We start from the raw sequence: 23,110 nt of genomic DNA, 5'->3' as shown, positions 1-23,110 counted from the left end.
ATTAGAGTGTTACTGTGAAAAAAGCAGGTGATCTGTGTCCTACTGAGAATATATAATTATATACAACATAATCAGTAATACCCGTTTGTCTGCCTAAGGCACCTGCTACTACTAACATTCATATTAGTGTACAACTTAATCCCTATTAAACAGTATTAGCCCTACCAAGAGAGGAGCCACTCATCTACACTTCTGTAATATTTAGTGCGGGTGTGTGGGGAAAAAGGATACTTACCACCGGGCATCGGGAGCTTGATGCGTCGGTATTTCTATCCCATTCCCTGTGAGACTGCTGTCCCAGTTTGCCACATCCCAGAAATAATCAGACTATAATGAGGTATATTTACTATAGGTCTATAAAAAAAATCGATTTACATCAATGTTGTGTTTCTGGGGCTATATCACACATTTACTAACAGGCAATTTTATTTTTATTTTATTAGTAAATGTGTGATTTAGCCGCAGAAACACAACATCGATGTTAATCGTTTCTTATTAATCAATTTTAAATCGATTAAAATCGACCTTTAGGGCCTGATTCAGAGGTGGATGCTATGGCAATTCACACGCAGACTAAGTGATTGTTTGCCATTGCACATGCTTCGCAGAGCGCGACCCTGTATCGATCGCCATGCGAACTCGCAGACCACGGAGGCCCTTTGCAGATTGACAGGAAGTGACCATTTGGCGGGTGTTGGCGGGGAGGGGGGGGGGTGGTTAATCAAACGCAGGCGTGTCTGGGTGTTTGAACGCCGTTACGAGGCGTGCATAAATTAGCCATACGCAGCCCTGCGTGGCAGAAGAGCTCCCTAGGCTGCGGCAGGTCAGACCTGCTGCAAACGGTAAAATGGCCGCCGATGTCCTTCCATGTTACCGATATTTATGCGTACATGCGATCGCGCATGCAAGTACGAAGGCGGCAGTGGGCATCTTTATGCTCGGGTGATCTTTGCTAACATTAGCATATTTTCACAGCTGCGAGGGTGGAAATGCGCGACTGTGTACGCATTAGCGTCCACCTCTGAATCAGGCCCTTAGTAAATATAGCCCCTATACATGTATAAATATACAAAATATATTTAACTGTTACCATAACAGCCCACTTCTGACCAATCACATGATGTCAAGGACCCCAGTCCACACTATAGCAGCAGCAACAGCGTCACAAAATGATATTCCCTCTCTATGCCCGCGTGGATGGTAGGGAATGACGTTAGACAGTAGCTGATGACGTCAGGGTGCAAAACTGAAGGGGATCTATCCACTTCCAAGTGTCATGGCAGCGCCCTGCGTGACTTCAAAGCGTCACTTCCGTCTAAAAAAAACCTGCAGCGTCCAAACATTGTGTCCCCACCAGAGGCGCCATTTTCCCTGTGATCAGTGAATAAACGGTGAAATTCGTTTGGTCTTCGAGAAAATGGCCGATCATGTAACAGTATGCTAAGCAATTGGAGACCATTACTGTTTACATATTTGTACTTATCATGTCGGCTTTTGCAGTTTTATGAAGCAGACACTGACACCAGGACGGCATGGAGCTGCTGATTAGGGGGACGGTGAGTGATCCTCATAGTACCCGGTGTGAGTGCAGCAGGGAGAGGGGATGTGTGTATGGTAGTTACATATGTGCATTATACAGGCATTGTGCATAGAAGTGACTGTCACAGAATATATTGGTGCATACAGGATATTATTGTAATATTCCTTAAGATTGGGACCGACCCTTTATACACAGGGATGCAACACATGGCTACCTAGCTGCGGTGGAACTACAAGTCCCAACATGACCAGCTTCATGCTGGGATTTGTAGTTCCACATTGGCCGAAAAGCTGCAGGTTAAACATTATGGGTGGTTAAACATTGTTATATGTGCCACTGGCTGGCAGACATGCTGGGAGTTTTAGTTCTGCAAACAGCCAGATATGTGCAGGCGGATAACGTCAATATTAGAGATGTATTATCCATGCTCCGTATATAATAATGAGGCTGGGGGTTACTGTTACTGGCGCTAAGCGCATACTAATCTGTAGCAATGTAGCGCCAGGTTTAGGCCTAGTACTCAGTATTCTGTAACCGTTTGCGAGCTTTACGTTGGCGCCAGAGCAATATGAAGCTATTGTCAGCACAAGAATGCAATTACCTGGGGGCCTGTATTTATAAATGTCCCTCGTTGCACCTGTTCTATAGAGACCGTCGCTGAAGAGAATGTGCGCACTTTCGCAAGTCAGAAACGTACATCGGAGTCCTCTGCGGTTGTCCCCTCTCGTCCCAATTGTGGTGGAGCAGACGGTAAGTGGAGACACTAGATAGCAGGTTGGTTTTCTCCCTGTTTACATATATTGTACTGCAGCTAATGCCTTTTTCATGGCCCTACTGTACCTTCCATGTGTTGTCGTTTTTTTTTTGTTATAAAAAGGCTTAAAGTATCAATTGAGATCTAGTTTTAGTAACAAAAAGAAAAAAAGATGAGGTCTGTACAATAATCAAGGGTTGTATTCACTCCATAGCCCAGCCTATAGCCCAAGATATTATCCCCTCTCCAGCCTGCCATCTGTGGTGTGGCCAGCTTCGTTCTCCTCTCCGTATCTGTCTCCTCGTAATCTCCAGAACAAAATAAATGTTTGGAATTGAAACGCTGTGTTTGGTCGCCATTATACATCATAGTACAATTACTACACTTCATTTGTACACTAGAGTTGTCTAATAAAAATGAAGAACAAGCTGAACCATGGTTTGTGGAGCTGATTCACAGTCATAATGTTGGTCCCGTCCATAAAAAAAATTAACAAATGAAGGAAAAAAAAAAAGCAAATAAAAAAAAAAATGATAATAATATTGTGGCAAGAGGTTCAGTCTGTCTCTGTGAGGCACAAAACAGGGCGGGTGATACCAGTAGGGAGTAGGGGAGTGGTAAAACCTATGACCACTCTCCTCGGAGGTAGGTCACTTAATGCCTCTGACGTATGTCTAGACCTCTAGTTATATGAAATAAAAGCTCTAATGCTGGGTACACACTTGTCGATATATCGCTCATTCTATCGACGAACGATATATAGTGAGCTCATCGTTGGGTGTATAAACTCGATATGTCTGTAAACGACATTGTTGACAGACATATCAGGACGGCCCTACAGGAAAGCCGATGTGTTTACGGGCGACCTGCTGACCACGTGTACTCTGGCTGCAGGCTGATTGCCCGTACACTGTCTGCAGAGACCGCCAACACTGACATCTCAACTGGGAGGGCAAATTTAAATACCTGCCCAGTTGTGATGTCAGCCCGGACATATCGAGCGGCCGATCGGTGTGTAGCTTACCAATTGGCCGCTCTGATGGCGGATCAATCTGAAGACCGATCCGTCGTCTAAATTTGTGAAGTGAATCGCAATTTAAGTTTAAAAAAGAAAATTGTGTCTTTTTAAATGTTTATTGAGTAACAATTTACAAGACAACAGTCCATATTGTAACGTGTCTTTTTTTGGCCAGGGTCGCGGTGAGAGAGCGTATGACATTTACTCCAGATTACTGCGGGAGCGTATCATCTGCGTTATGGGACCGGTGAGAGACACAACAGTTTTGTATTCTTTCCTGTAACTCTCCCCATCCCCCTGGTCACTGTGGGCTTCTCCTCAGTCCTTACGCATATTTCTCTGGGCAGATTGACGATTCCCTCTCCAGCCTGGTGGTCGCCCAGCTCCTGTTCCTGCAGTCGGAGAGTAACAAGAAGCCTATTCACATGTACATCAATAGTCCAGGTACAGTGGCTGTGTCCGCCTCCATTCTGCATGTATTTATAAGATCCTATGCCAGCAACTAATGCAATACATGTGCGGTAACACTGCTATGGACACGTCAGCAGATCAAGGGCCTCATTACAGTTAGTAGAAAATCCAGATAGAATGCATTTGAACCCGGATGAACCATTCTCCGATACAAGAGGGGCGTATGCTGGGTATACAATTGGGAAGCCGGCTGCCGGTATTAAGGCAGCCGGCTTCCCGACTGTCATATCCCGGCGAGGGTGAAATGCCGGGCGTCTAGATGTAGACGCCTGTCATTTCCCCGATGACGGGAGACCGGCTCCCGGCATCCCGATCGAAGGGATGCCGGGCGCCGCGGGGGGGGAGGGTTAGGTTTAGGGCACCCGGGGGGGACTTAGGGTTAGGCACCTCCCCGGGAGGGTTAGGCTAGAGGGAGGGTTAGGGTTAGGCACCCCCAGGGGGATTTAGGGTTAGGCGAGGGGGACTTAGGTTTAGGCAGCGGGGAAGGGGGGATTAGGGTTAGGCACTTGGGGGAGGGGGGGGGGGGGAGGTTTAGGGTTAGGTACCCCTACGGAGGGTTAGGGAGTTAGGTTAGGTTAGTCAATACTTACCTATCGACGATCGGGATTGCGGCCGGCGGTATTTCATACCGATTCCGTATGCTGTGGGTTTCTTTTTTTGCATTAGGGGATCATACTGTTTTATCTATATTTTGGTGGGTGTCTTGCATGTAACACACAAATGCTATGCTGCTTTATTTTTACATTAGAATTCAGAGATAAGCTAACTTTAAATCTGTCTGCTTATTTAACCTAATGTAACATTATTGAGTAGAAAAAAATGCATTTTGAAATGGATGTTAGCAGAAGTATGGCAGTGTGTGGGGAGCAACTACTACAGGACTATGAATTTTCAGACATCCATGGAAAAAAATCCAATTAAGAGACGGTTCCTCTTCTGCTGAAGCATAAAAACCTCTTGCTCAGCCGTAGTTTCACCCTGATAAATGTATGATGGTCTTGCATTATACATAAAACAATATACATATCTACACATGGAGTGCAAAGATTAGATCAGCACCATCTTGCATCTCTATGCTGTCTCCCATCTTACACATTTTAGAACAACAGCTCCTTTCCAGACAATTGGTGCATTATATGTTTGTATACATGTTTGTATATGTAACATGTGGTGTTTTATTCCCAATATTTCCCTGTGCAGGGGGTTCGGTGACGGCCGGCCTGGCGATCTATGACACCATGCAGTATATCCTGAACCCCATCTGTACGTGGTGCGTGGGACAGGCCGCCAGTATGGGCTCTCTCCTCCTTGCAGCCGGTTCCAATGGTATGAGACACTCGCTCCCGAACTCCCGGATCATGATCCACCAGCCCTCCGGGGGGGTCAGGGTAAGACGCTGACATGTACATACAGATGCATTATGGGACAGAACAGTATACAGTCTGGTCATGTCTGTGATTGGTTAAGACCACATTCACATTACTTTGGCTCCTTTTGGCTGATTTTCTCCTCAGTGGATATAGATCCATAATTAGGTTCCTGTGTACCCCTTCTAGCTGTTGTGGTTACGGTGGCTTAGCGGATTATTTTAAATAATTGGATTTCTCAATCTTCTCCCGCCTTGCTTGTATGGAAAGCTGTTTTACTAGAGTCTCTCTACCACGAAAGACTAATGGCCACCTTTTAATATTGAAAAAGGGGTTAAAACCTTATTTAAAAAAAAAAATGGGGCAGGTATATTGAGACTTTGACAAACCAAACGCAGACATATATTGGGAAGGTATTTGAAAATACTGACTGGTTATGCTACGTCAAATTTCTTAATATGTACTGTGATCACTTCTGTTCTCCCCAGGCTGTTTCCTGCGGGCGCATCGCCAGACAGAAACAGCCTGCCGCCCGGCACTTTCCCCGCTGTCCCCCGCTGTGGAACGCTTGCCTCTGAAGTGACCGGAGGCTAAAGAAGCCTCCGAACGCTTCAGAGGCAAGCGTTCCCAGTGATGCACTGCGGCGGTGACGTCATGATGTCACCCGCGACGTGAGGAGCCTGCCCCGCGCGCCTGCTGGATCTAGTTAGATCCAGTCAGCGTGAGGCAGCGGTAGCGGCCAGCAAGTAAAGGTAAGTTCTGGGCTGGGGCCAGGACCAGTCTGGGGGCACTGCATAAGAGACACTATTAAACCTGGGGGCACTGCATAAGGGGCCAACCTGAGGGCACTGCATAAGGGGCCAGTCTGGGGGCACTATTTAAGCCTGGGGGCACTACATAAGGGACCAGTCTGGGGGCACTATTTAAGCCTTGGGGCACTACATAAGGGACCAGTCTGGGGGCACTACATAGGGGCACTACTTCAGCCAGGGGGCAATGCATAAGGGCAGAGTTAAACTACAGGGGGCAATGCATAAAGGGGAAAACTACAGGGGGCACTGTATAATGGGCACTTTTGACTGAGAGCCACTGGGGGAGCAGCCTGAGACCTGTCGGGCTGGATTGGTAAGGGAGATACACCTTTTCCTGGTGCGCACATAATTGCGAAGGTGCCCACCCGGCTACTTTTGGATGCCACCCGGCTGGAAAAAATTTCTGGGAAGAACACTGTAGGTGTTCTTATATTGTATATGTTAATTACTTACACTACATGGATTGCTGCCCCTTCTGTATTCCTCTCCCCGCCTCTCTTTATCTAAGATCAACATATATATATATAACATTTTGAAGTATATAGTTTCTGTTTTTACCCATATTACTTTGCTTTAAGTTAAGCTTTAGCTGTTCTATTTACTTGTTTTCTTTTCTTTCCTCATTTACACCTCCATTCACCCACAAATATCTCCCTATAAGCTGTTACTATTCAACTTTTGTTTTTCATGGGTATTTTCTTTTCTTTTTAATATGGGGTACACCACTAGCCTCCCTGCGGCATATTCTGTTGCCTAATCAATGGAGCAATGCCAGTGACCCTCTCCTATGCGCACAGGAGTGACGCTTGTTTGTCTCTGAAAGGTGGACCGTGCCCCATTTGGAGACTCTGGCGGCCGAAGTAACGTGTGGACAGGGCCGTGTACCTGCTACTGAACACTATATCTGTCATTTTCAGGGCCAGGCCACAGACATCGCCATACAGGCCGAGGAAATTCTGAAGCTCAAGAAACAGATTAATGAAATTTACGCCAAACACACGTCTCAGCCGCTGTCGCTAATCGGTGAGTCCGCGCTTAGCCTGTGAGAGAGTTTAGTCCGCTGCCTCCAATTCCCCAGCAGTGTCCGCTACAGTCCATAGTGGCAGAATTATGTAACTGAACACAGAGTGAGAGAGGTAAATTACAGCCAGGTTACCTGTAGGAGGTTTAATGATAGAGTGCACTAAAATCAATTGGTTAGTGACATCCTATCTGATAAGTACGTCAGTGCAGGCCGGTTGTTTATCTGCTCGCCTGTTCCAGCTTTGTGTGTTACCTGGCGCAGCTGCTGATTTGTAAATCTATTTTGTTCATACCGTAATTTGTCCCAGCTAATGTAATGGTTAATGGTAGTCCCCTTTAATACCACTGCGGCCATCAACTCAAATGTTCAACAGTTCCTACTGAATTATCTGACCTCAAAATGGCGGCTTCCACTACGCACAGGATGGGAGCGGAGATCCTGGGTTTGCCCCACCGCGCATTTCCAGCCCCGATGCAAGGATAAGTAAATGACATATACTATGGTTATCAATTAAATAGCTGTTCTGCCCCTGCCAGCCTGTATGGGCTACAAGCTATTGTCTTCTTTGGCGATAGGTCAATCGTCCGATGTCCTGCTTACATTGCACCTCGATCTCTGCAAATCCTCTCTGTTATACGGAATTGCCCTCTGGGTTCTAGGCTACATGGGGCAGTGCTTCCCTGAAGGGTAGACCCAGACAGATAAGGATGAAATGCAATCAGGATGACGTCTGCGTGACAGCTGGAAGGACATTGTTGCGAATGTCATTTGATATTGAGTATTGCATCCGTTTGGATGATGTCAACATTAGCCGATGCTCATTGACATTCATGAAAGATGTTTAATGCAATTTTATGTGAGTTCGGTTTTCTTAGATGGCAGTCAAGATTATCCTGCTAATATCCTAATTATCCATAGAGCACAAGCTCTGGTAGGCAGAAGCGGTGTGTGTGCGCCAGCGTGTAACCGTTTAATGTCCATGAATACCCCTCCGGTTCTCCAGCTGACTGTTTTCCTCCCCTAGAGTCGGTGATGGAGAGAGATCGCTACATGAGCCCCACTGAAGCTCAGGAGTTCGGCATCCTGGACAAGGTACTGGTGCACCCACCTAAAGATGGTGATGACGAACTGGAACTGGTTAAAAAATCAGAGGAGCAGCCTCCACCCACTGAGCCTTAGTGGGAAGAGAGGGGAAAAGCAGAGTTGTCCCATTTCCCTATTATGACATTAGTATGTGCTGCCTAATCCTGATGGTTCCGGTCTCGTCGGTAGAGAATCACATTACGCAGCTTCCGGCTGCCAGAGGAGATGCTGGACGGGATATCTTTCAGCCATCATCCGTAGGACTGGGCAGCGCCAGCATCTCGGACCTCGCCACCCTCCAGCTTCTTCTTCCAGTCTCGTGTGAGGGGTAAAATTTGGCAGAAAATAAATATATTTTCACATAGAGCTGTCTGTAGAGACTTATATGGTAAGTGTCAACTATTGTCAAGGAGAGGACTTGGGATAAGGGCTTGTTTCAAATAAATTTGCTCCAGCATTTTTGCTATCTGTTTAAAGGAAATATCCAGATACAATAATTATTTTCTCCTATATGGCACCTGGGCAAATAATGCTTATTCTTTCTGTCCTGTTCTGCGAGATTTTGGTGCGATACCGAGGTGTCCTCACCTGCCGTCATCTCACATAGGACAGAGGCTGTGGGTGGTGTACAGGAGACCATTCAGAATTAGCTTCAGCCGGAAGTTCTGGCATCTCTGGATAAGGAGCGTTTTTCTAGACCGATAATAATTCTGCTCATGAGACGACACATACATGCACTCACCGGGCCTTTCCATGTAAACGCCTGCAGAAATACGCACCACGCTTTCAGATGTTTCTTCTGTAGTGTACAGAACAGTTACCATTAGTAGAACCAACTGGTTTAGCAGAGGGTTAAGGAATGTATAAAAAAAACAATATTTCTGACATGCACATGGGGCGGGATGTAGTCAGAATGTCGCCGGTCACAATACCAACTGCGGCATCACATTGATCACAAGCCTGACAGATTCCAACGGTGAGTATTAGGGTTAGGCACTAGCGGGAGATTTAGGCTGTGGGAGGGGACGGTTAGAGTTCGGATTGGGGTTAGAATACTTGCCAGGGCGGTGCACCTGTCAAAGTTTATAACGCAGGTGTCCTAAGGCGAGCTCAGGGAGAACATAAATCTCCCGTGGAGCAGAAGGGCTGTCACCAGAGCCTCTCTATGGCCACACCTAACCTATCCATAGCTCCAGGTGTTATTCTCTGCTTTCTGTACCACCCAGTCTCATCTGAGGCCCAGCCCTTATTCTCTACTTTCTGCACCAATAATCTTCATCCGTGGCCCCAGCTCCTATTCTCTGTTCTCTGCACCAATAAGCTTCATCCATGGCCCCAGCTCTTATTCTCTACTTTCTGCACCAATAAGCTTCATCCGTGGCCCCAACTCTTATTCTCTGCACCAATAAGCTTCATCTGTGGCCCCAGCTCTTATTCTCTGCTTTGTACCCCCACCGACCCTCATCCGTGACCACAGCGCTTATTAAATAAAATATAGTGGTAGAGGGTCAGCTGGCTGAGAATAAGACTGATCCTGTGATATTATTCTTTGCTCAGAACAATATTGTATGGGAGGTGTTTCTGAGGGGTGGGGGATGAAATCCCAGCAGCTGAATAGCCGCCGTGTGAAATGCCAACAGCTAAGGTAAGTACCCTATGCCTTCCCCTCCCTTTGGGGTGCCTAACCCCGCTCATGGGGGGTTGCCTAAGAGGTCGCCCCCTCCCCGCGGGCAAACGCTAACCCTGTCCCCGCTTACCTTCGTTCAGGAAGCTGTCTGTCGGGATTCCGGTATCAGGATTTAGACGCCTATCTTTAGTCCTAAATCGGGATTGCGACAGACGGATTCCCGGGCATCGGTATTCTGATTACAATCTGTTTCTGAGTAATTAGGTTTTAAAAAGCATATGGGGGGGGACTGGGGTCTATTCCAAGGACATGAAGTGTTTCCGTCTTTTGATTAATTGTAATGTTTTAACTGAAATATTAAATTCACCAGCAACACACATTATTTTAACCTAGGAGGTGACTACACACAAGGGCGGTGTAGGTGTAGAAATGTTGTGCATGCATAGCAGGGATTCCTGTAAGACCTCATCACCATTTGTTACCGGTGTCACTGTTTGATGAAACCTTTTCTCACGAGTCCTTGAATGAATGAACTTCTGTCATATGCAAATAACGCAGGAATGTGAGTGGGACTCTGCACCTCCCTATCTCCCCCCGCACTGTAACACCTCATACCTCATCAGGTTACCAGTCCTGGTATGTAACAATCCTGGGCCCTAATAATGAGGGAAGGGGGGGCAATTTCTGCTCCATTTACACATAATTTTTCATACAAGGAAACAATTTAACTCGTATGTATATATGTCAAAATTAGGGCAGGACTCCTTCCATGCATTGTGTATATAGGTGATGTAATAGGTTTGGGGAGAAAAGTTCAACCGTAGGTGAAGGGTCACAAAAAAAATAATCTCCTTCCATGGAGTAACTTACAGTAAACATCAGTGTTCTGAATTAAATATACAGGTTGAGTCTCCCATATCCAAAATGCGTGGGACCAGGGGTATTTTGGATATAGGAATATTCCGTATTTTGGAATAATTGCATACCATATTGAAATGTCTTAGGAATAGGGCCTAAATTTAAACACAGAATACATTTATGATATATATACACCTTATACACACAGCCTGCAGGTAATTTTATACAATATTTCAATAATTTGGTGGCTCAAACAAAGTTTGTGTACATACATGAAATTCATGTATGTGTCATATACACCTTATACACACAGCCTATAGGTCATTTTATACTTTATTTTTAAGAATTTTGTGCCTTAAACAAAGTTTGTGTACATTAAACCATCAAAAATCAAAGTTTTCACTGTCTTAGTCATGCCAAAAATATTCCGTATTTCGGAATATTTGGATATGGGAGACTCAACCTGTATATAGATTTTTTTTTTTTCAATTATCGAAGAAAATTAATTTTAATTAGCTGAAGACTGCAAAACTTTTAGGGCCCTCATTTATCAACGGGCGATATTCTTGTGATCACTCGTTACTCATATTAAATGGCGTTCCCACCAATCAGCTCCTGTCATGTGTTTGAAAAATGACAGGAGCTGATTGGTCGGAGCACCATTTAAGATTAGGAAGGAGTGATATCAAGAATGTCACTCGTTGCTAATTGAGGCCCTTATCGCCCCCACGGCCGTGTTTTCTGATAGGCCCAACTGCAAACCCTTATTCAGTTCAGTGTTATACCCCATATTGAAGCTAAATAAGGCCCTACATTTCATAGCAGTTTTATGACTCCAGCCTGGACCTGCTCAGCAGATGCCCTCCTGTTACAGGGAAAAGAATTCCGCTCGCCCACATCAGGTCCTACGTCATTCATCGACCCCCCCCCCCCTCCCTCTCCTTGTACATGTCAGCAGAATGACGCTGATAAGAGAATCCCCCCCCCTCGGGGACGGAGAGGGAGACATACATCACCGGTGAATTACTACAACCATCCCACAGCACAATGACGTAAACTGTGGAAATGGAGGCGCCATAGCGTGGGGTAATTGCTGGGACCTGAGCGAGTGCCTATACACATAAATCTCCTGTCTTTACCCCAGCTATGCTGAACAGAATATAAGAGCAGTTTGGAGCCTTTCCTCTGCACATACTGATTATAGGGACAATAAAAAGCGCAGCCTGTACAACGAGAGCACAGTGTTATTTGAGCATCCAGCCGAAGCGAAGGGTTTTACATATCAACCAGGTAACAGGATCTCCTCATCAGGGAAAGTAATATGCTATACGCTCAGCACATAATATATTGCATGGTGTAGCCTCAGCCATGCACAATAACAAGGCTACTGAGGTAGAAGCATCGTCGTTCTGTCCTTTATTACATGTGTTTGGAATGATCACGGTTAAAATAATCTTCCTTCAGCACGCAGAGGGCCCCATCTGCTCCAGCAGTAATGCAGCCGATTTGCCCGAGTCCCAACCATCTTGTTGTCCCATTTGGCCAACCCCATGGGTTGTTATTTTGGACAGTGATCCAGACACGTCGCTGAAGGTCATGGGGGACTGATTTTGAGACACACACAATTCCAATGTCCCCTTAGTTGAGCTTTTTTTTTTTTTTTTGGTAACTGCAAAAATTCTGAAAAACCACGGCACATGAATGGCTGGAAAGTAACATAGGTCTGCATCTGATATCGCCCTGCACCTACCGTATATACTCGAGTATAAGTCGACCCGAATATAAGCCGAGGTACCTAATTGTACCACAAAAAACTGGGAAAACTTATTGACTCGAGTATAAGCCTAGGGTGGGAAATGTAGCAGCTACTGGTAGGAATCCCCCCTCTGGTACTGTCCCCAGTAGTAATCCCCCCCTGGTAGTACCCCCAGTAGTAATATCCCCCCCTGGTAGTGCCCCCAGTAGCAATATCCCCCCCCTGGTAGTGCCCCCCAGTATTAATCCCCCCCTGGTAGTGCCCCCAGTAGCAACATCCCCCCTGGTAGTGCCCCCAATATTAATCCCCCCCCTGGTAGTGCCCCCAGTAGCAATATCCCCCCCTGGTAGTGCCCCCAGTATTAACCCCCCCTGGTAGTGCCCCCAGTAGCAACATCCCCCCTGGTAGTGCCCCCAGTATTCCCCCCCTCCCTGGTAGTGCCCCCAGTAGCAACATCCCCCCCCCTGGTAGTTCCCCCATTATTAACCCCCCCCCTCTGGTAGTGCCCCCAGTAGCGATATCCCCCCCTGGTAGTACCCCCCGGTAGTAGCCCCCCCAGTAGAAAGAAATGTAAAAAAAAAAAAAACACACTTACCTGTAACCCCGCTCCTGGTCCCGACGCTGCTACAGGCTCCTCCGCCGCTTTGCATAATGGGAGAGACGTCGTCATGACGACGTCTCTCCCATTACCCACTGCGGGAGCCGGAAGATGGCTCCCGCAGTGGGAGCAGCAGTAGCCGCTGAGAGTCTGACAGACTCTCAGCGGCTGCTGATTACACCAAGCACATAGCTTCCCGGCTCCGGCGGCTATGTGTTTAGCAGTGTGTAGTGCTGACCGAACTCCGTCCGGTCAGCGCTACACACGCGATGCAGGCTGTGTCACAGTCTGCACCGCGGCCCGCATGAGTATAAGCCGAGGGGGTGCTTTTTCAGCACAAAAAATGTGCTGAAAAACTCGGCTTATACTCGAGTATATACAGTAATACCTCTTTTCCACCAAAAACCCAGGTCCGACCTGGGTTTTTGGACATGGTTCCGACCCTGGTCAGACCCATTTACACTGCAGCTTCGATCTGGGTTACTCCCAGGTCAGCCCTGTTCACACTGAACTCAGGACTGCCCTGCTAAACCTGTGAGGTCATAAAAAGTGGGAGGTGAATGCCCCACAACCACCAATCAGCTCATTTTAGGCATGACCCAGGTCAGATAACCCGGGTTGAACCGTTTACACTGCACCATTACCCAGGTCCATCCTGGGTCCAACACTGGTAGCTACCTGGGTTGGATTGCTGGGTCACTTGACCTGGGTTATTTTTCAGGAACTCTTTTACACTGAGCTGCGACCTGGGTAGACCCAGCAAAAACCCAGGTTTTTGCTCTGGTGTAAAAGGGGTATTAGAAGCAATCGGTAAAAAGCAATACACTTCCATTGCAATGGGGTTCTTAGGGAGTCCAGGCCAGAAACATGAGTGAGTGCCCATGTCACTTGGCAGGATACTAATTTGGATCAGAGTTTGGGTTAATGTCTTGGTTCAGCTAAAACACTATTCCATCAAGGTTGGCCAGCTCCCACACTCGTACTAGGAGCCAAAAGGTTGGTTCACCACAATGAAGCTCTTTGAAGGCCCCTATCCACTAGACGATTTAAATGAGCGATTGAACGATAACGTTATCATTCATAAATAGTTTGCAAATGTGTCTAAAACGACCAGCGATGCACATGCCGGCTGGTCGTTTAGACATCTATCCTCTTTCAAACATGCTGGTCATCCTGACGATAATGTCAGATTGAGCATATTTTCAGATGATGGATGAGCCTGTAGTGAACGACTGCTCGTTCAGTGCAGGCTCATCACAGACTGACAAACGACTGCACGATTGTCATAATCGTGCGATATGGTCTACAAACAAACATCACAGTTACAATAGAAAACAATTGGTGATACATAAAGTCACACACACACACACACACAAGGTAAAAAGGTGATTGAGTTTATTACACACAATTCAAATCTCAAGTAATTTGTGCACCTAATGCATTACCAACAGTGCAGGTGATCAGTGCTCTATAAAGTCATTCAATGCATAAACCCCCCCCCCCCACAATACTTTATTTCTGTCCTGCAAGCCAACGTCACGCAACGCCCAAGAAGTGGGGTCTACAGATAAATAGCTGGTGGACTTTGTTGTCCTTCCTGAATCATAAATTAATTTGTGCTTTTCTCACACGTGTATTGCCCCGACCCTCACAGCAAGAGGTGAGCAGCCTTTATATATAAGGAGTAAACTCTATAACAAGTTGTATATAACAAAACAAAAAAAAAAGTGATAACTTTTCACCATTCTCAAGCATACAGATCTCATGGTCCTGGGAGAAGGTGGTTTCCTCAGTAGTCACAGTCCATGAATTGGGAAAGCAGGTCTGCAGGTAAGTTGGTTGTGGCAACATGTTCTTTACCTAGAGGTCCCACGTTACGGGCCGAGGGACAAGAGCGGCGGAAGTGGAGAGGGGAGCGCCCGGGACCAGAGGTGTACAAAGAGTCTCGGTGGTGATGAGACGACCTCCTGCGGAGCGAGCGGCTCCTGCAGCTTTCCCTGGGCTGGCTCTTGCAGCCAAGCTTGTAGTGGAGCGAATCTAGAGACCTCCTCCTCCTGACGTTACCATGATGGGGGACTTCACTATTCCGAGCAGTACAATCATCATGATCAAAATGAAGGGATGCCCTTGGCCGGTCAAAAGTGCGGTTTCCATCATCTTCCCTAGACCTGGTTCTACACCTGTCTCTAGAATGGGATCTCTCTCTTGACCTACTTCTACCTCCCTCTCTAGGGCCTCCACCCAACCTACTTCCACCTGCGTCTTTAGGATGAAGGGTCCCCTGATCCCTACAGTTACACTGCCCTCTAGATTTCTGTTTCTCCTTTGGTCTACTTCTAAGGATGCCGTTATGATGGAACCCATTAGCCAGTTTTTCAAGTAACTCTTCGCATGGACAAACCACTTGATCGGCCACAGCGGTAGAACCAGCACTCTGATTGCAATAGTAAGGGTCTACTCTAACATCAGGCACATGTTCTCCAAGGTGAAGGTGCGAGGAGTCTTGTAGAGGAGTCACCCTATACAAGGAGTCGTTTTCGAAGCATTCGGAGTGGTCCCTGGGTAAAGTGGAGCTGTCGCTGGTAGGAGTGTCTCCATAACCCACGGTCTGTCTGCTGTCTTCAGAATGCAGGGAATCAGTCTCGTACTCAATCGTAGCAGATTCAGCAGGACACCCAGACACTTGCTCGATGCTTCTGACATTCTCATTGCAGACCAGGGATCCTGCCACTTTGGTGATGCTGGCTCTACGGTGAGACTGATGTAGTATAGACCTGCGTAGTCCATCCCCATGCCTCATTGGTCCAGAAGGTGCACTGCAATAATAGATACACATAGCAAGACAGATTGTTACCCAGCTACTCTGATCATTACATTTTAATTAAGAGCGGTCAAACAGCTTACTTTAATGAGTGCAGGGGCAAGAACAGACCTTAGTGCAGAGGGGTTCCTAAACTCTGCCACTGCAGTCCAGGTTTTAAGGATATCTATGCTTGATATCTATGCTTGAGCACAGGTGGTTAAATTAACTTGACTAAGATACTAATTAAGTCATCTGGACTAAAGCATAGATATCCTTAAAACCTGGACTGCAGTGGCAGAGTTTGGGAACCTTTGCCTTAGCGACTCCAACAAGAACTGACAAGACACACACACACACACACGGTCATTGAGACACCCTAACGGTTCAGGTTTTTTAAAAATATCCCTGCTTGAGCACAGACTGTTAAATCAAATTGACTGAGGTACTATATATGCCACTTGTGCTCAAGCAGGGATATCCTTAAAACCATGACTTTTAGATTCAGGCTAACGGAGAGTGCCAAAGGACAACGTTTAGGAACCTAACAAACACACCCAGAACGTTTGAACAGCCGCGTGTGGTCAGTATGAATACTGCAAAAGCTTTCTGTATTGCCACCCGCTGGCCACAAGTGGTAGTGGTGCAAAATGTTTAATGGTCTCCAGTTTATCAAGTAGTATTTAACATAGGGGATGATAAGGATTACAGTAATGCTACACTAATATCCTCTATAAAAATTGGCTGCTATTTTAAATAGTCAGATGAGCAGAAAAGGTAAATCCACACAGTCAATTCAGATTTATATCCTAGAACAGAGGTTCCCAAACTCTGTCCTCAAGGCACTTTAACAGTCCAGGTTTTAAGGATATCCAAGACGGAGCACAGATGGTTAAATCAAAAGACTGAGGTACAAATTAAGTCACGTGTCCTGGCATGGGGGCTACCCGATCTGGAACCTTTGCTTTACGGTACCCGTGTTTCTCCCTGACTTATGTCTTATGTTGTCTATTTCCTCTTTTTCCCCAGCGAAAGGTTTTGCATTAACCTTCACCAAACCAGTCTGTACCTTTCAGCAGGTGTTAGCCGCAGCACTCTAAACAGCTCCGCAGTGCTGGGGGTCCGCGGGTCAGTGTGGCCACGAGAAAGACAGCTGGGGGTGGTCCTGGGTAGAAGATATGGTGTCATGCTCAGCTTGAGAGGTGCAACAAATTGCGGAAGGGGCTGGAGCTCTGGAGCTAGAAAGAGAAAAGACGGGAAAAGCCATGAAGCCTCCAAAGTTCCAGGAACACCAAGATGGAGCAAGGCCAAGGGGCCGCTGTGCTGGTCAGACTAGTGCAGGTCTGGGAGAACCTTCCAGTCTAGGGAAGAATCGCATCATGTCACATTAGGATTTGCATTACAGACACGAGTGAAAAAACTTTGAGCGCTCCCTATAAAAGTAGGGACACTGAAACGGGGAACATGGCGGAGGTGTCAGACAAGGACAGTTGATTGCATTCTCCTAGGGAAGGTATGGAGCAGTACTCACACTCACTCCTTGGTGACAGACTATCACTCCATCTCCGGCTACTGTCCTCAGATGTGTCCCGCTGGCTGCTGCTCTCACATGTAGGAGACCCTGTAGACCTGGAGAGGAGAGAGGGAGTAAAGCAGAATAGCCGCTAGGATATAGATATACAAGAAGAGATTTATACTTTGCTGGCATTGTAGCAATGTCCTGTCAGATAAAGACATACTGAGTTAGGCTACAAGTGTGGGGGGGGGGGGGGGGGGGGATTGTACTGCTCCTGTGCAGACCAGGCTACCAGTGTGTAAGCCTACTAATATAAACAGCCAGAGACAGATTATCCATTAGGCCAGGGGTTTTCAACTCGCGTCCTTAAGTACCACCAACAGGTCATGTTATGTGGATTTCTTTAATCATGCAGGGGTGAGTACTTTGCTGGGGCAGTAATTCTTCCAACTGCTGAAAAAAACTTGAGGGCTGAGGTTAAGAACAGTACCTCTGCATTATGCAAAGGCCCAGGGAGCACCGAGGCTAGGGTCTGGAAACAGCACAGAACCAGCAGGCGCAAAGCAATGCATTGTGCTTGGATAGATAGGAGACTTGTGTGTGTAATCTTCGTACGGTCCTGTCATAGGTTTCCCCACATCTACACAACTCTTGGGAACTGGTTACATTAGTCCTGGTCAGCTAAAACAGGGTTATAATCCAGGCTGCCCACTTTGTGACTCTTCTGAAACCATCTATAGAAATCTATTACATCCTTTAATCATATTTGATATGCGAATACCAGTAATAATATGCATCCCTCTCTATGGAGAAGGTTACCTGCTGGGAGGAGCCAGTCGCAGGACCCTGTACAGCTCAGCGGTGCTGGGGGTCATAGGATCAGCAGACGTCAGCCCTCTCTGCAGTCTGCCAGCACAGGAGCGATTGGGGGTGAACTGCTGTTTAAGGTGTCCGGACTTCCTGCTGGGGGTGTCTGTAGCTAGGAATTCAGAGTGGACGTCACTGATCAGAAACCGCAAGGGCCAACATTACAGTTCAAATTCCTTCATTAATACAGCAGACAAAATAAAATAGGGAGTTTGCGCTCTGTGCTAGTGACAGAACAGCAGAGCGGCCATTTTGTTGGCTGATCCATGTTCATCGGGACAGTATATAAAAGTCACTAGGAACCAGTGAGGTCCATAAGGCAGCCATGTTTCGGTTGACCATATAACAAACAGGTCAAATCTGGCTTTCTAATCATGGTGAAATAGTGGAATCATACATGGCCAGATCATCCATTAGGCAACCTAGGGTCAGGCCTAGGGCAACTGTGCCCTCCTTTGATATTGTAGATAAGGGTACGTATGTCCACATGCCAGTGTCTAATGAATCCCAGCTCTGAATGGAATGGGCAATACATTCACCTTTGTGCAGAACCTGGAGATAAGGGATGGGGGTATGCTAGCACCAGGTCCATCTAGGAGGTTTGAGGAACTCACCAAGTGCAGACCAGGGGGGAGTCTTCTTCCAGGGGGGTGTCCCCAGACCAGGGGTCATGTTCAAGAACTGCTGCTTCATAAAGAGGGCCTGGTCGGCCTCAAATTGGAGACGCTGGGAAACAGATCAGTCCATGGTTAGATAAGCAGGGAATAGAAAGTAGTGCAGGGTTAGTAAATCACCCCCACACAAAGACATTTGTCCAGGTGTATCCACAGAAACCGGGACAGTGGTTACCTCTCGGCCCAGGCGGATGGCGGCCTCTGTAAACTTATCCCTCTCATCTTGAAAGGCCATTTTCTGCTCCTCAAATATTGCCAGGTCCTGCTCCAGCCTCAGCTGCTCCTCCAAGAAGTAAGCGTCCCACAGAGGAGAGGACTGGCCTTCGCCGGGCTGCGGCACCATCTGATCCTGCCAATGGCCACAAGGAAGAACTACAAAATGCTACAAGACGCCATCTTATGCTGGACAGCAAAGAACAGAGCTGGACTAATGCTCTATGGGGGAGATTTATGAAACCTTCCCAAAGAGAACAGGTGGAGAAGTTGCCCTTAGCAACCAAAGTCTGGTTATCACTTTATAGAATGCACTAGATCAGGGGTAGGCAACCTGTGGCACTCCAGCTGCTACGGAACTACACATCCCAGCATGCTCTACCACAGTTTTGCTATTAGGGCATGCTAAAACTGCGGAAGAGCAGGCTGGGGATTTGTAGATCCACAGGTTGCCTATACTAGATTAAGGTGGTTGCCATGGGCAACTTCTCCACTTGTCCCCTTTAGAAGGGTTGATGGATCTTCACTAAGGTTTAAAAAAGGTACAATTATTTATGTCCTGTGTTTCATTGACTATAATGAAGAGATTATATTTAGGACTACTATATTTCAGGGGGGCGGATTACAACCAGACAGACTTGCCTACCCTCCCAGGACAGACTGGAGGCTCCTGAATCTTTGAGTGGCGATCCCAGCCTCCCGGAAGATAATTCAAGTCTGCTAGAGCTGCCAGCGTCCTCTAGTGAAGTGGGAGGTCTAGGCGGCCGTTGACACGATTCGCGATGGATCGCTTCATCGTTGCCCAGTCCCCTGTTTTACAATGCCGGCTATCTCACCATTTTTTAGGTGGGGTGCCACAATGATGCGATCGTGCCATCACACTCCCTGCACCGCCCACCCATCACCACAGTCACACAAAATGGCCGCCCCCACCCTGTAGTGCACAGGCGCCGTTTAACATTTGTTCTAGAATATATTTGCGCCATGTACAGTATTACTGGGAAAACCAGGACATGTGGAATAACCATGCTACCTCCCCCCACCACGGCTACGATGGCGCCGTCCCACCTCCCCATCCCTGCAATTGTACCTGCAGTAACTGTTGCTGTTGACTGATCAGCTCCCGGCTCTGTCCCAGTTCTTGTCTAAGCTCCTGGGTCTCCTTCCGCAGCCGCGTCAGTTCCTTCTCGTGGTCGGTTACGCTGATCACATGACTCACATCAGTCTGGACCACTGCGGAGAGGACACTTCAGATATTCAACGCGATCAGAAATACAAAGCCGATACAACCATTCAAGAGTGCCTGCATTTACATTTAATGAGAAACGAAACCATTATCTACACTCCCAGTAAGTCCGGGAGACTCCCGAATATCAAGGGTCTTTCCAGAGGCGGATTTAGGGGTCAGGCTGCCCCTAGGCACAACATTATTGCCCGCCCCCTCCTTCACATTTGCCCTCAGCCTCCTCTCCTCTGCCCAGCAGCTGTGACAGGTGTTTCTGCATAGACATGAAAATTCCACTGCCCTTCATGGCTGGCTGGTCCCGAAGATGAAGCATCCCAGCAGACAGCAATAAGGCAGTGTAGCCCTAACCTCTCCCATACCTCCTGTACGCAAATTTGACGTATAGCCACTTTATTTGCATACCCCACTGGTGACTGCCAAAAATTTAAGGTGATCTGTCTGTCACATTTGGGCTACGCAAAAAGTTAAATATATTTCTCTTTTAAATCGCTATGTCGTCCATCTGAACGACATCTCCAAAAAAGGACATTTTTTTTTTTTTTTCTTTTCAGTGTGCATCCACTTCATGTTTCCATATGCAGGTTTAGAATGTGCTCACAATGTTTTATCTGAAAATAGAAATATGGCAGTATGCACTTAACAACCCTGTATTATTGATTACCACTGTATTGACACTCTTGTATTAACTTATTGTTACCAACCACTTTACTAATCACATGTACAGTCTATATGGATTCAAGTGTTTTACAATTGTACACATACTCTTTCATTTGAAGCCCCCAGCTCACCTCTGGCTTCCAGAGACTCCACCAGCTGTTTGAAGCTGCTCCACTGTTTCTTAAGGCTTCCCGTGGACCCAGCATCCCCGACACGGGCAGGCCTTGCACGTCCTGCCCCGACACGTCTGTTGACTTCAGTGGAGTCCTGAGGAGAGGCCCACAGAGAATACATGTAGAGAAGGGGTATTCAACAAACATGCAGCCCCCCAGCTGCTGCGGAGCTAAACATCCCATCATGCCCTGCCACAGTTTTGCCTAGGGATGGCCATCTGTGAGCTGTCCTTCGATGTATCCATCTGCAATTACCGTAGATGGCACAAAACCAAATACGGTAAACCATCGATGGTTTGCACCACGCGATTGCCAGTGCTGTTAGGGTACATGGAAGATAGCTGGTCAATTAGGATTGGGGTGAGGCTTAGTGGGCCACCAGGGGCAGGGCTAAGCTCCATGCCATCTGGACGAAAAAAAAACAAAACATTGGGTCCCAGTCTGCCATCAATGACAAAGAAACATTGACTCTCTGCTATCAATGGCAAAATCATCAGCAGTTAGTCATCGATGGTTAACTATCGATGGTCATCCCTAGTTTTGCCATTATGGCATGCTGGAATGTGTAGTTCAACAGCAGCTAGAGGGCCACATGTTGAATATCCCTGATGTAAAGTTTTCAGGGATAAACCAAAGTGGAAGAGAGGACAACTCACACCGACTCCTGCAGCCCCCCGACCGCGGATGCCCTCATGTCTGCTCAGGAAAATCTGCACATCTCGTCTCATCTGCTCCAGGAATTTCTTCAGCTCTGCATTCTCAGACAGAGCCTCCCGCGTACTCCTGTCCGAAACCCCCGAAGGCCGGAACATGTTTCCAGACACCCCTGTAGGGCCAATACTGCACCCCCACAAAAAAAAAAAAAAAAAAAGGGGGTAGATATTAGAATATGCGCAATACTAGGTTTTCAAGTCCTCTCATATCTTCACCTTAATGCTAACAATTACATAGCGCCAGCATATGGCCTGTGCCTAACAAATTGGGACAAACCGTAAGAAAAAACAAACAACTGGGTAGAAACAAACAGAGGTAAGCGGACCCTGCTTGCAAGCTTACAATCTATACGAAAACAGGAGATTGATACATGAGGGTGTATGCTACCTATCGCATTATGGTCCAGCCAGATTGCAAAAGAGAATAGACTGAAGGCCCCCATACATCAGAGATTGATTGCAGCAATCGTGCAATTTGCAATCAATTGTGTATAAGAATCTTTCCCTTATTCAATCGATTGTGGCAATTCTGCAATCGATTGAAAAAGGGAAAGATTCTTATACACAATCGATTGCAAATTGCACAATTGCTGCAATCAATCTCTGATGTATGGGGGCCTTTAGGTGGGCTCAGCTGAGTGATCCAAACACACAGCAGTTGGTCTGGGTTTAGAGGGGCACATAAGTGTAGTAAATACATGCATACATTTAAGGAAAATAGTGTAGAGGGATTCTAATCCGGTTGAATAACCTTTGAACAATCAGAAGAAATAAGTCTATTGCACACATGGTTAAATAGCAAATACAACATAAATAACCCAATGCACACGGCAGGCAACCCTTTTGGTCACTTACCAATTTTTGCTTCTTACAAGCTCTTGGGACCAGAGTACGGTTCTAGATCTATAAATGTGTATATAACACACACTTTGTACAGCAGAAACACAGAACAAATTCAACTCTTTTTACAGCACATCCTCTGTAGTCAGCTGATATATAACAAACACACATTAATTACCCTGAGGGGAACAGCTGCCGCCAATTACTCTGGTCTGTGAGGTGGAATTTATAGGTCTGTGATACATAATAAGTGCAAAATCATTAACATTTTAAAATGATGGCCAGGGACACACTGCAAGGTGCGTGTGATATTGTCTCCGTAGGCCTTGGGGCACTACAATTTCCACCTTGTCGTTCTTACAGGACCTCATTATAATGCACTGCTGTGAAGTTTCCATGCTCCTGCAATAAATATTGTCCTACCTGGGTCACCGCCTAAGAACAGATGGTAGGAATCGCATCTAACCTGCAGGCAAACATTTATTTTATTGTGCAGTTGGTCA

The 23,110-nt window shown here is 46.7% G+C and overlaps 2 protein-coding genes across 2 annotated transcripts; one reads left to right on the top strand and one right to left on the bottom strand.

Annotated features, from left to right (window-relative positions):
• The first annotated feature begins 1,444 nt into the window (after nt 1–1,444).
• On the top strand, nt 1,445–8,526 carry CLPP (caseinolytic mitochondrial matrix peptidase proteolytic subunit). Its single transcript, XM_088474020.1, has 7 exons — nt 1,445–1,556; nt 2,189–2,290; nt 3,488–3,559; nt 3,660–3,756; nt 4,984–5,171; nt 6,880–6,985; nt 8,011–8,526. The coding sequence occupies exons 1-7, from the start codon at nt 1,533–1,535 to the stop codon at nt 8,163–8,165; spliced, it is 744 nt and encodes a 247-aa protein (XP_088330146.1). The 5' UTR covers nt 1,445–1,532; the 3' UTR covers nt 8,166–8,526.
• A 5,762-nt stretch (nt 8,527–14,288) lies between these two features.
• LOC148522617 (uncharacterized) lies at nt 14,289–22,769 on the bottom strand. The gene is made up of 10 exons (XM_088474019.1): nt 22,623–22,769; nt 21,711–21,894; nt 21,013–21,148; nt 20,069–20,211; nt 18,941–19,114; nt 18,706–18,817; nt 18,044–18,203; nt 17,240–17,337; nt 16,778–16,946; nt 14,289–15,724 (listed from the first exon to the last, which is right to left on the bottom strand). The coding sequence occupies exons 2-10, from the start codon at nt 21,864–21,866 to the stop codon at nt 14,698–14,700; spliced, it is 2,175 nt and encodes a 724-aa protein (XP_088330145.1). The 5' UTR covers nt 21,867–21,894; nt 22,623–22,769; the 3' UTR covers nt 14,289–14,697.
• Nucleotides 22,770–23,110: the final 341 nt, after the last annotated feature.

This window comes from Taudactylus pleione, unplaced genomic scaffold, assembly GCF_031769625.1.
Source record: "Taudactylus pleione unplaced genomic scaffold, aTauple2 ptg000145l, whole genome shotgun sequence".
NCBI classification, from domain to species: domain Eukaryota; kingdom Metazoa; phylum Chordata; class Amphibia; order Anura; family Myobatrachidae; genus Taudactylus; species Taudactylus pleione.
This window is presented reverse-complemented; position numbering and strand designations above follow the sequence as displayed.

Bases quoted from the DNA above. Each gene is read 5' to 3' on its own strand.
- CLPP (XM_088474020.1), top strand. From the start codon at position 1,533: ATGGAGCTGCTGATTAGGGGGACG. The intron at 3,560-3,659 runs GTGAGAGACACA...TTCTCTGGGCAG, and splicing joins TCATCTGCGTTATGGGACCG to ATTGACGATTCCCTCTCCAG. The intron at 3,757-4,983 runs GTACAGTGGCTG...TTCCCTGTGCAG, and splicing joins CATGTACATCAATAGTCCAG to GGGGTTCGGTGACGGCCGGC.
- LOC148522617 (XM_088474019.1), bottom strand. From the start codon at position 21,866: ATGTTCCGGCCTTCGGGGGTTTCGGACAGGAGTACGCGGGAGGCTCTG. The intron at 20,212-21,012 runs GTGAGCTGGGGG...TCCTCTCCGCAG, and splicing joins GGAGTCTCTGGAAGCCAGAG to TGGTCCAGACTGATGTGAGT. The intron at 18,204-18,705 runs GTGAGTTCCTCA...CTGAATTCCTAG, and splicing joins TCCCCCCTGGTCTGCACTTG to CTACAGACACCCCCAGCAGG.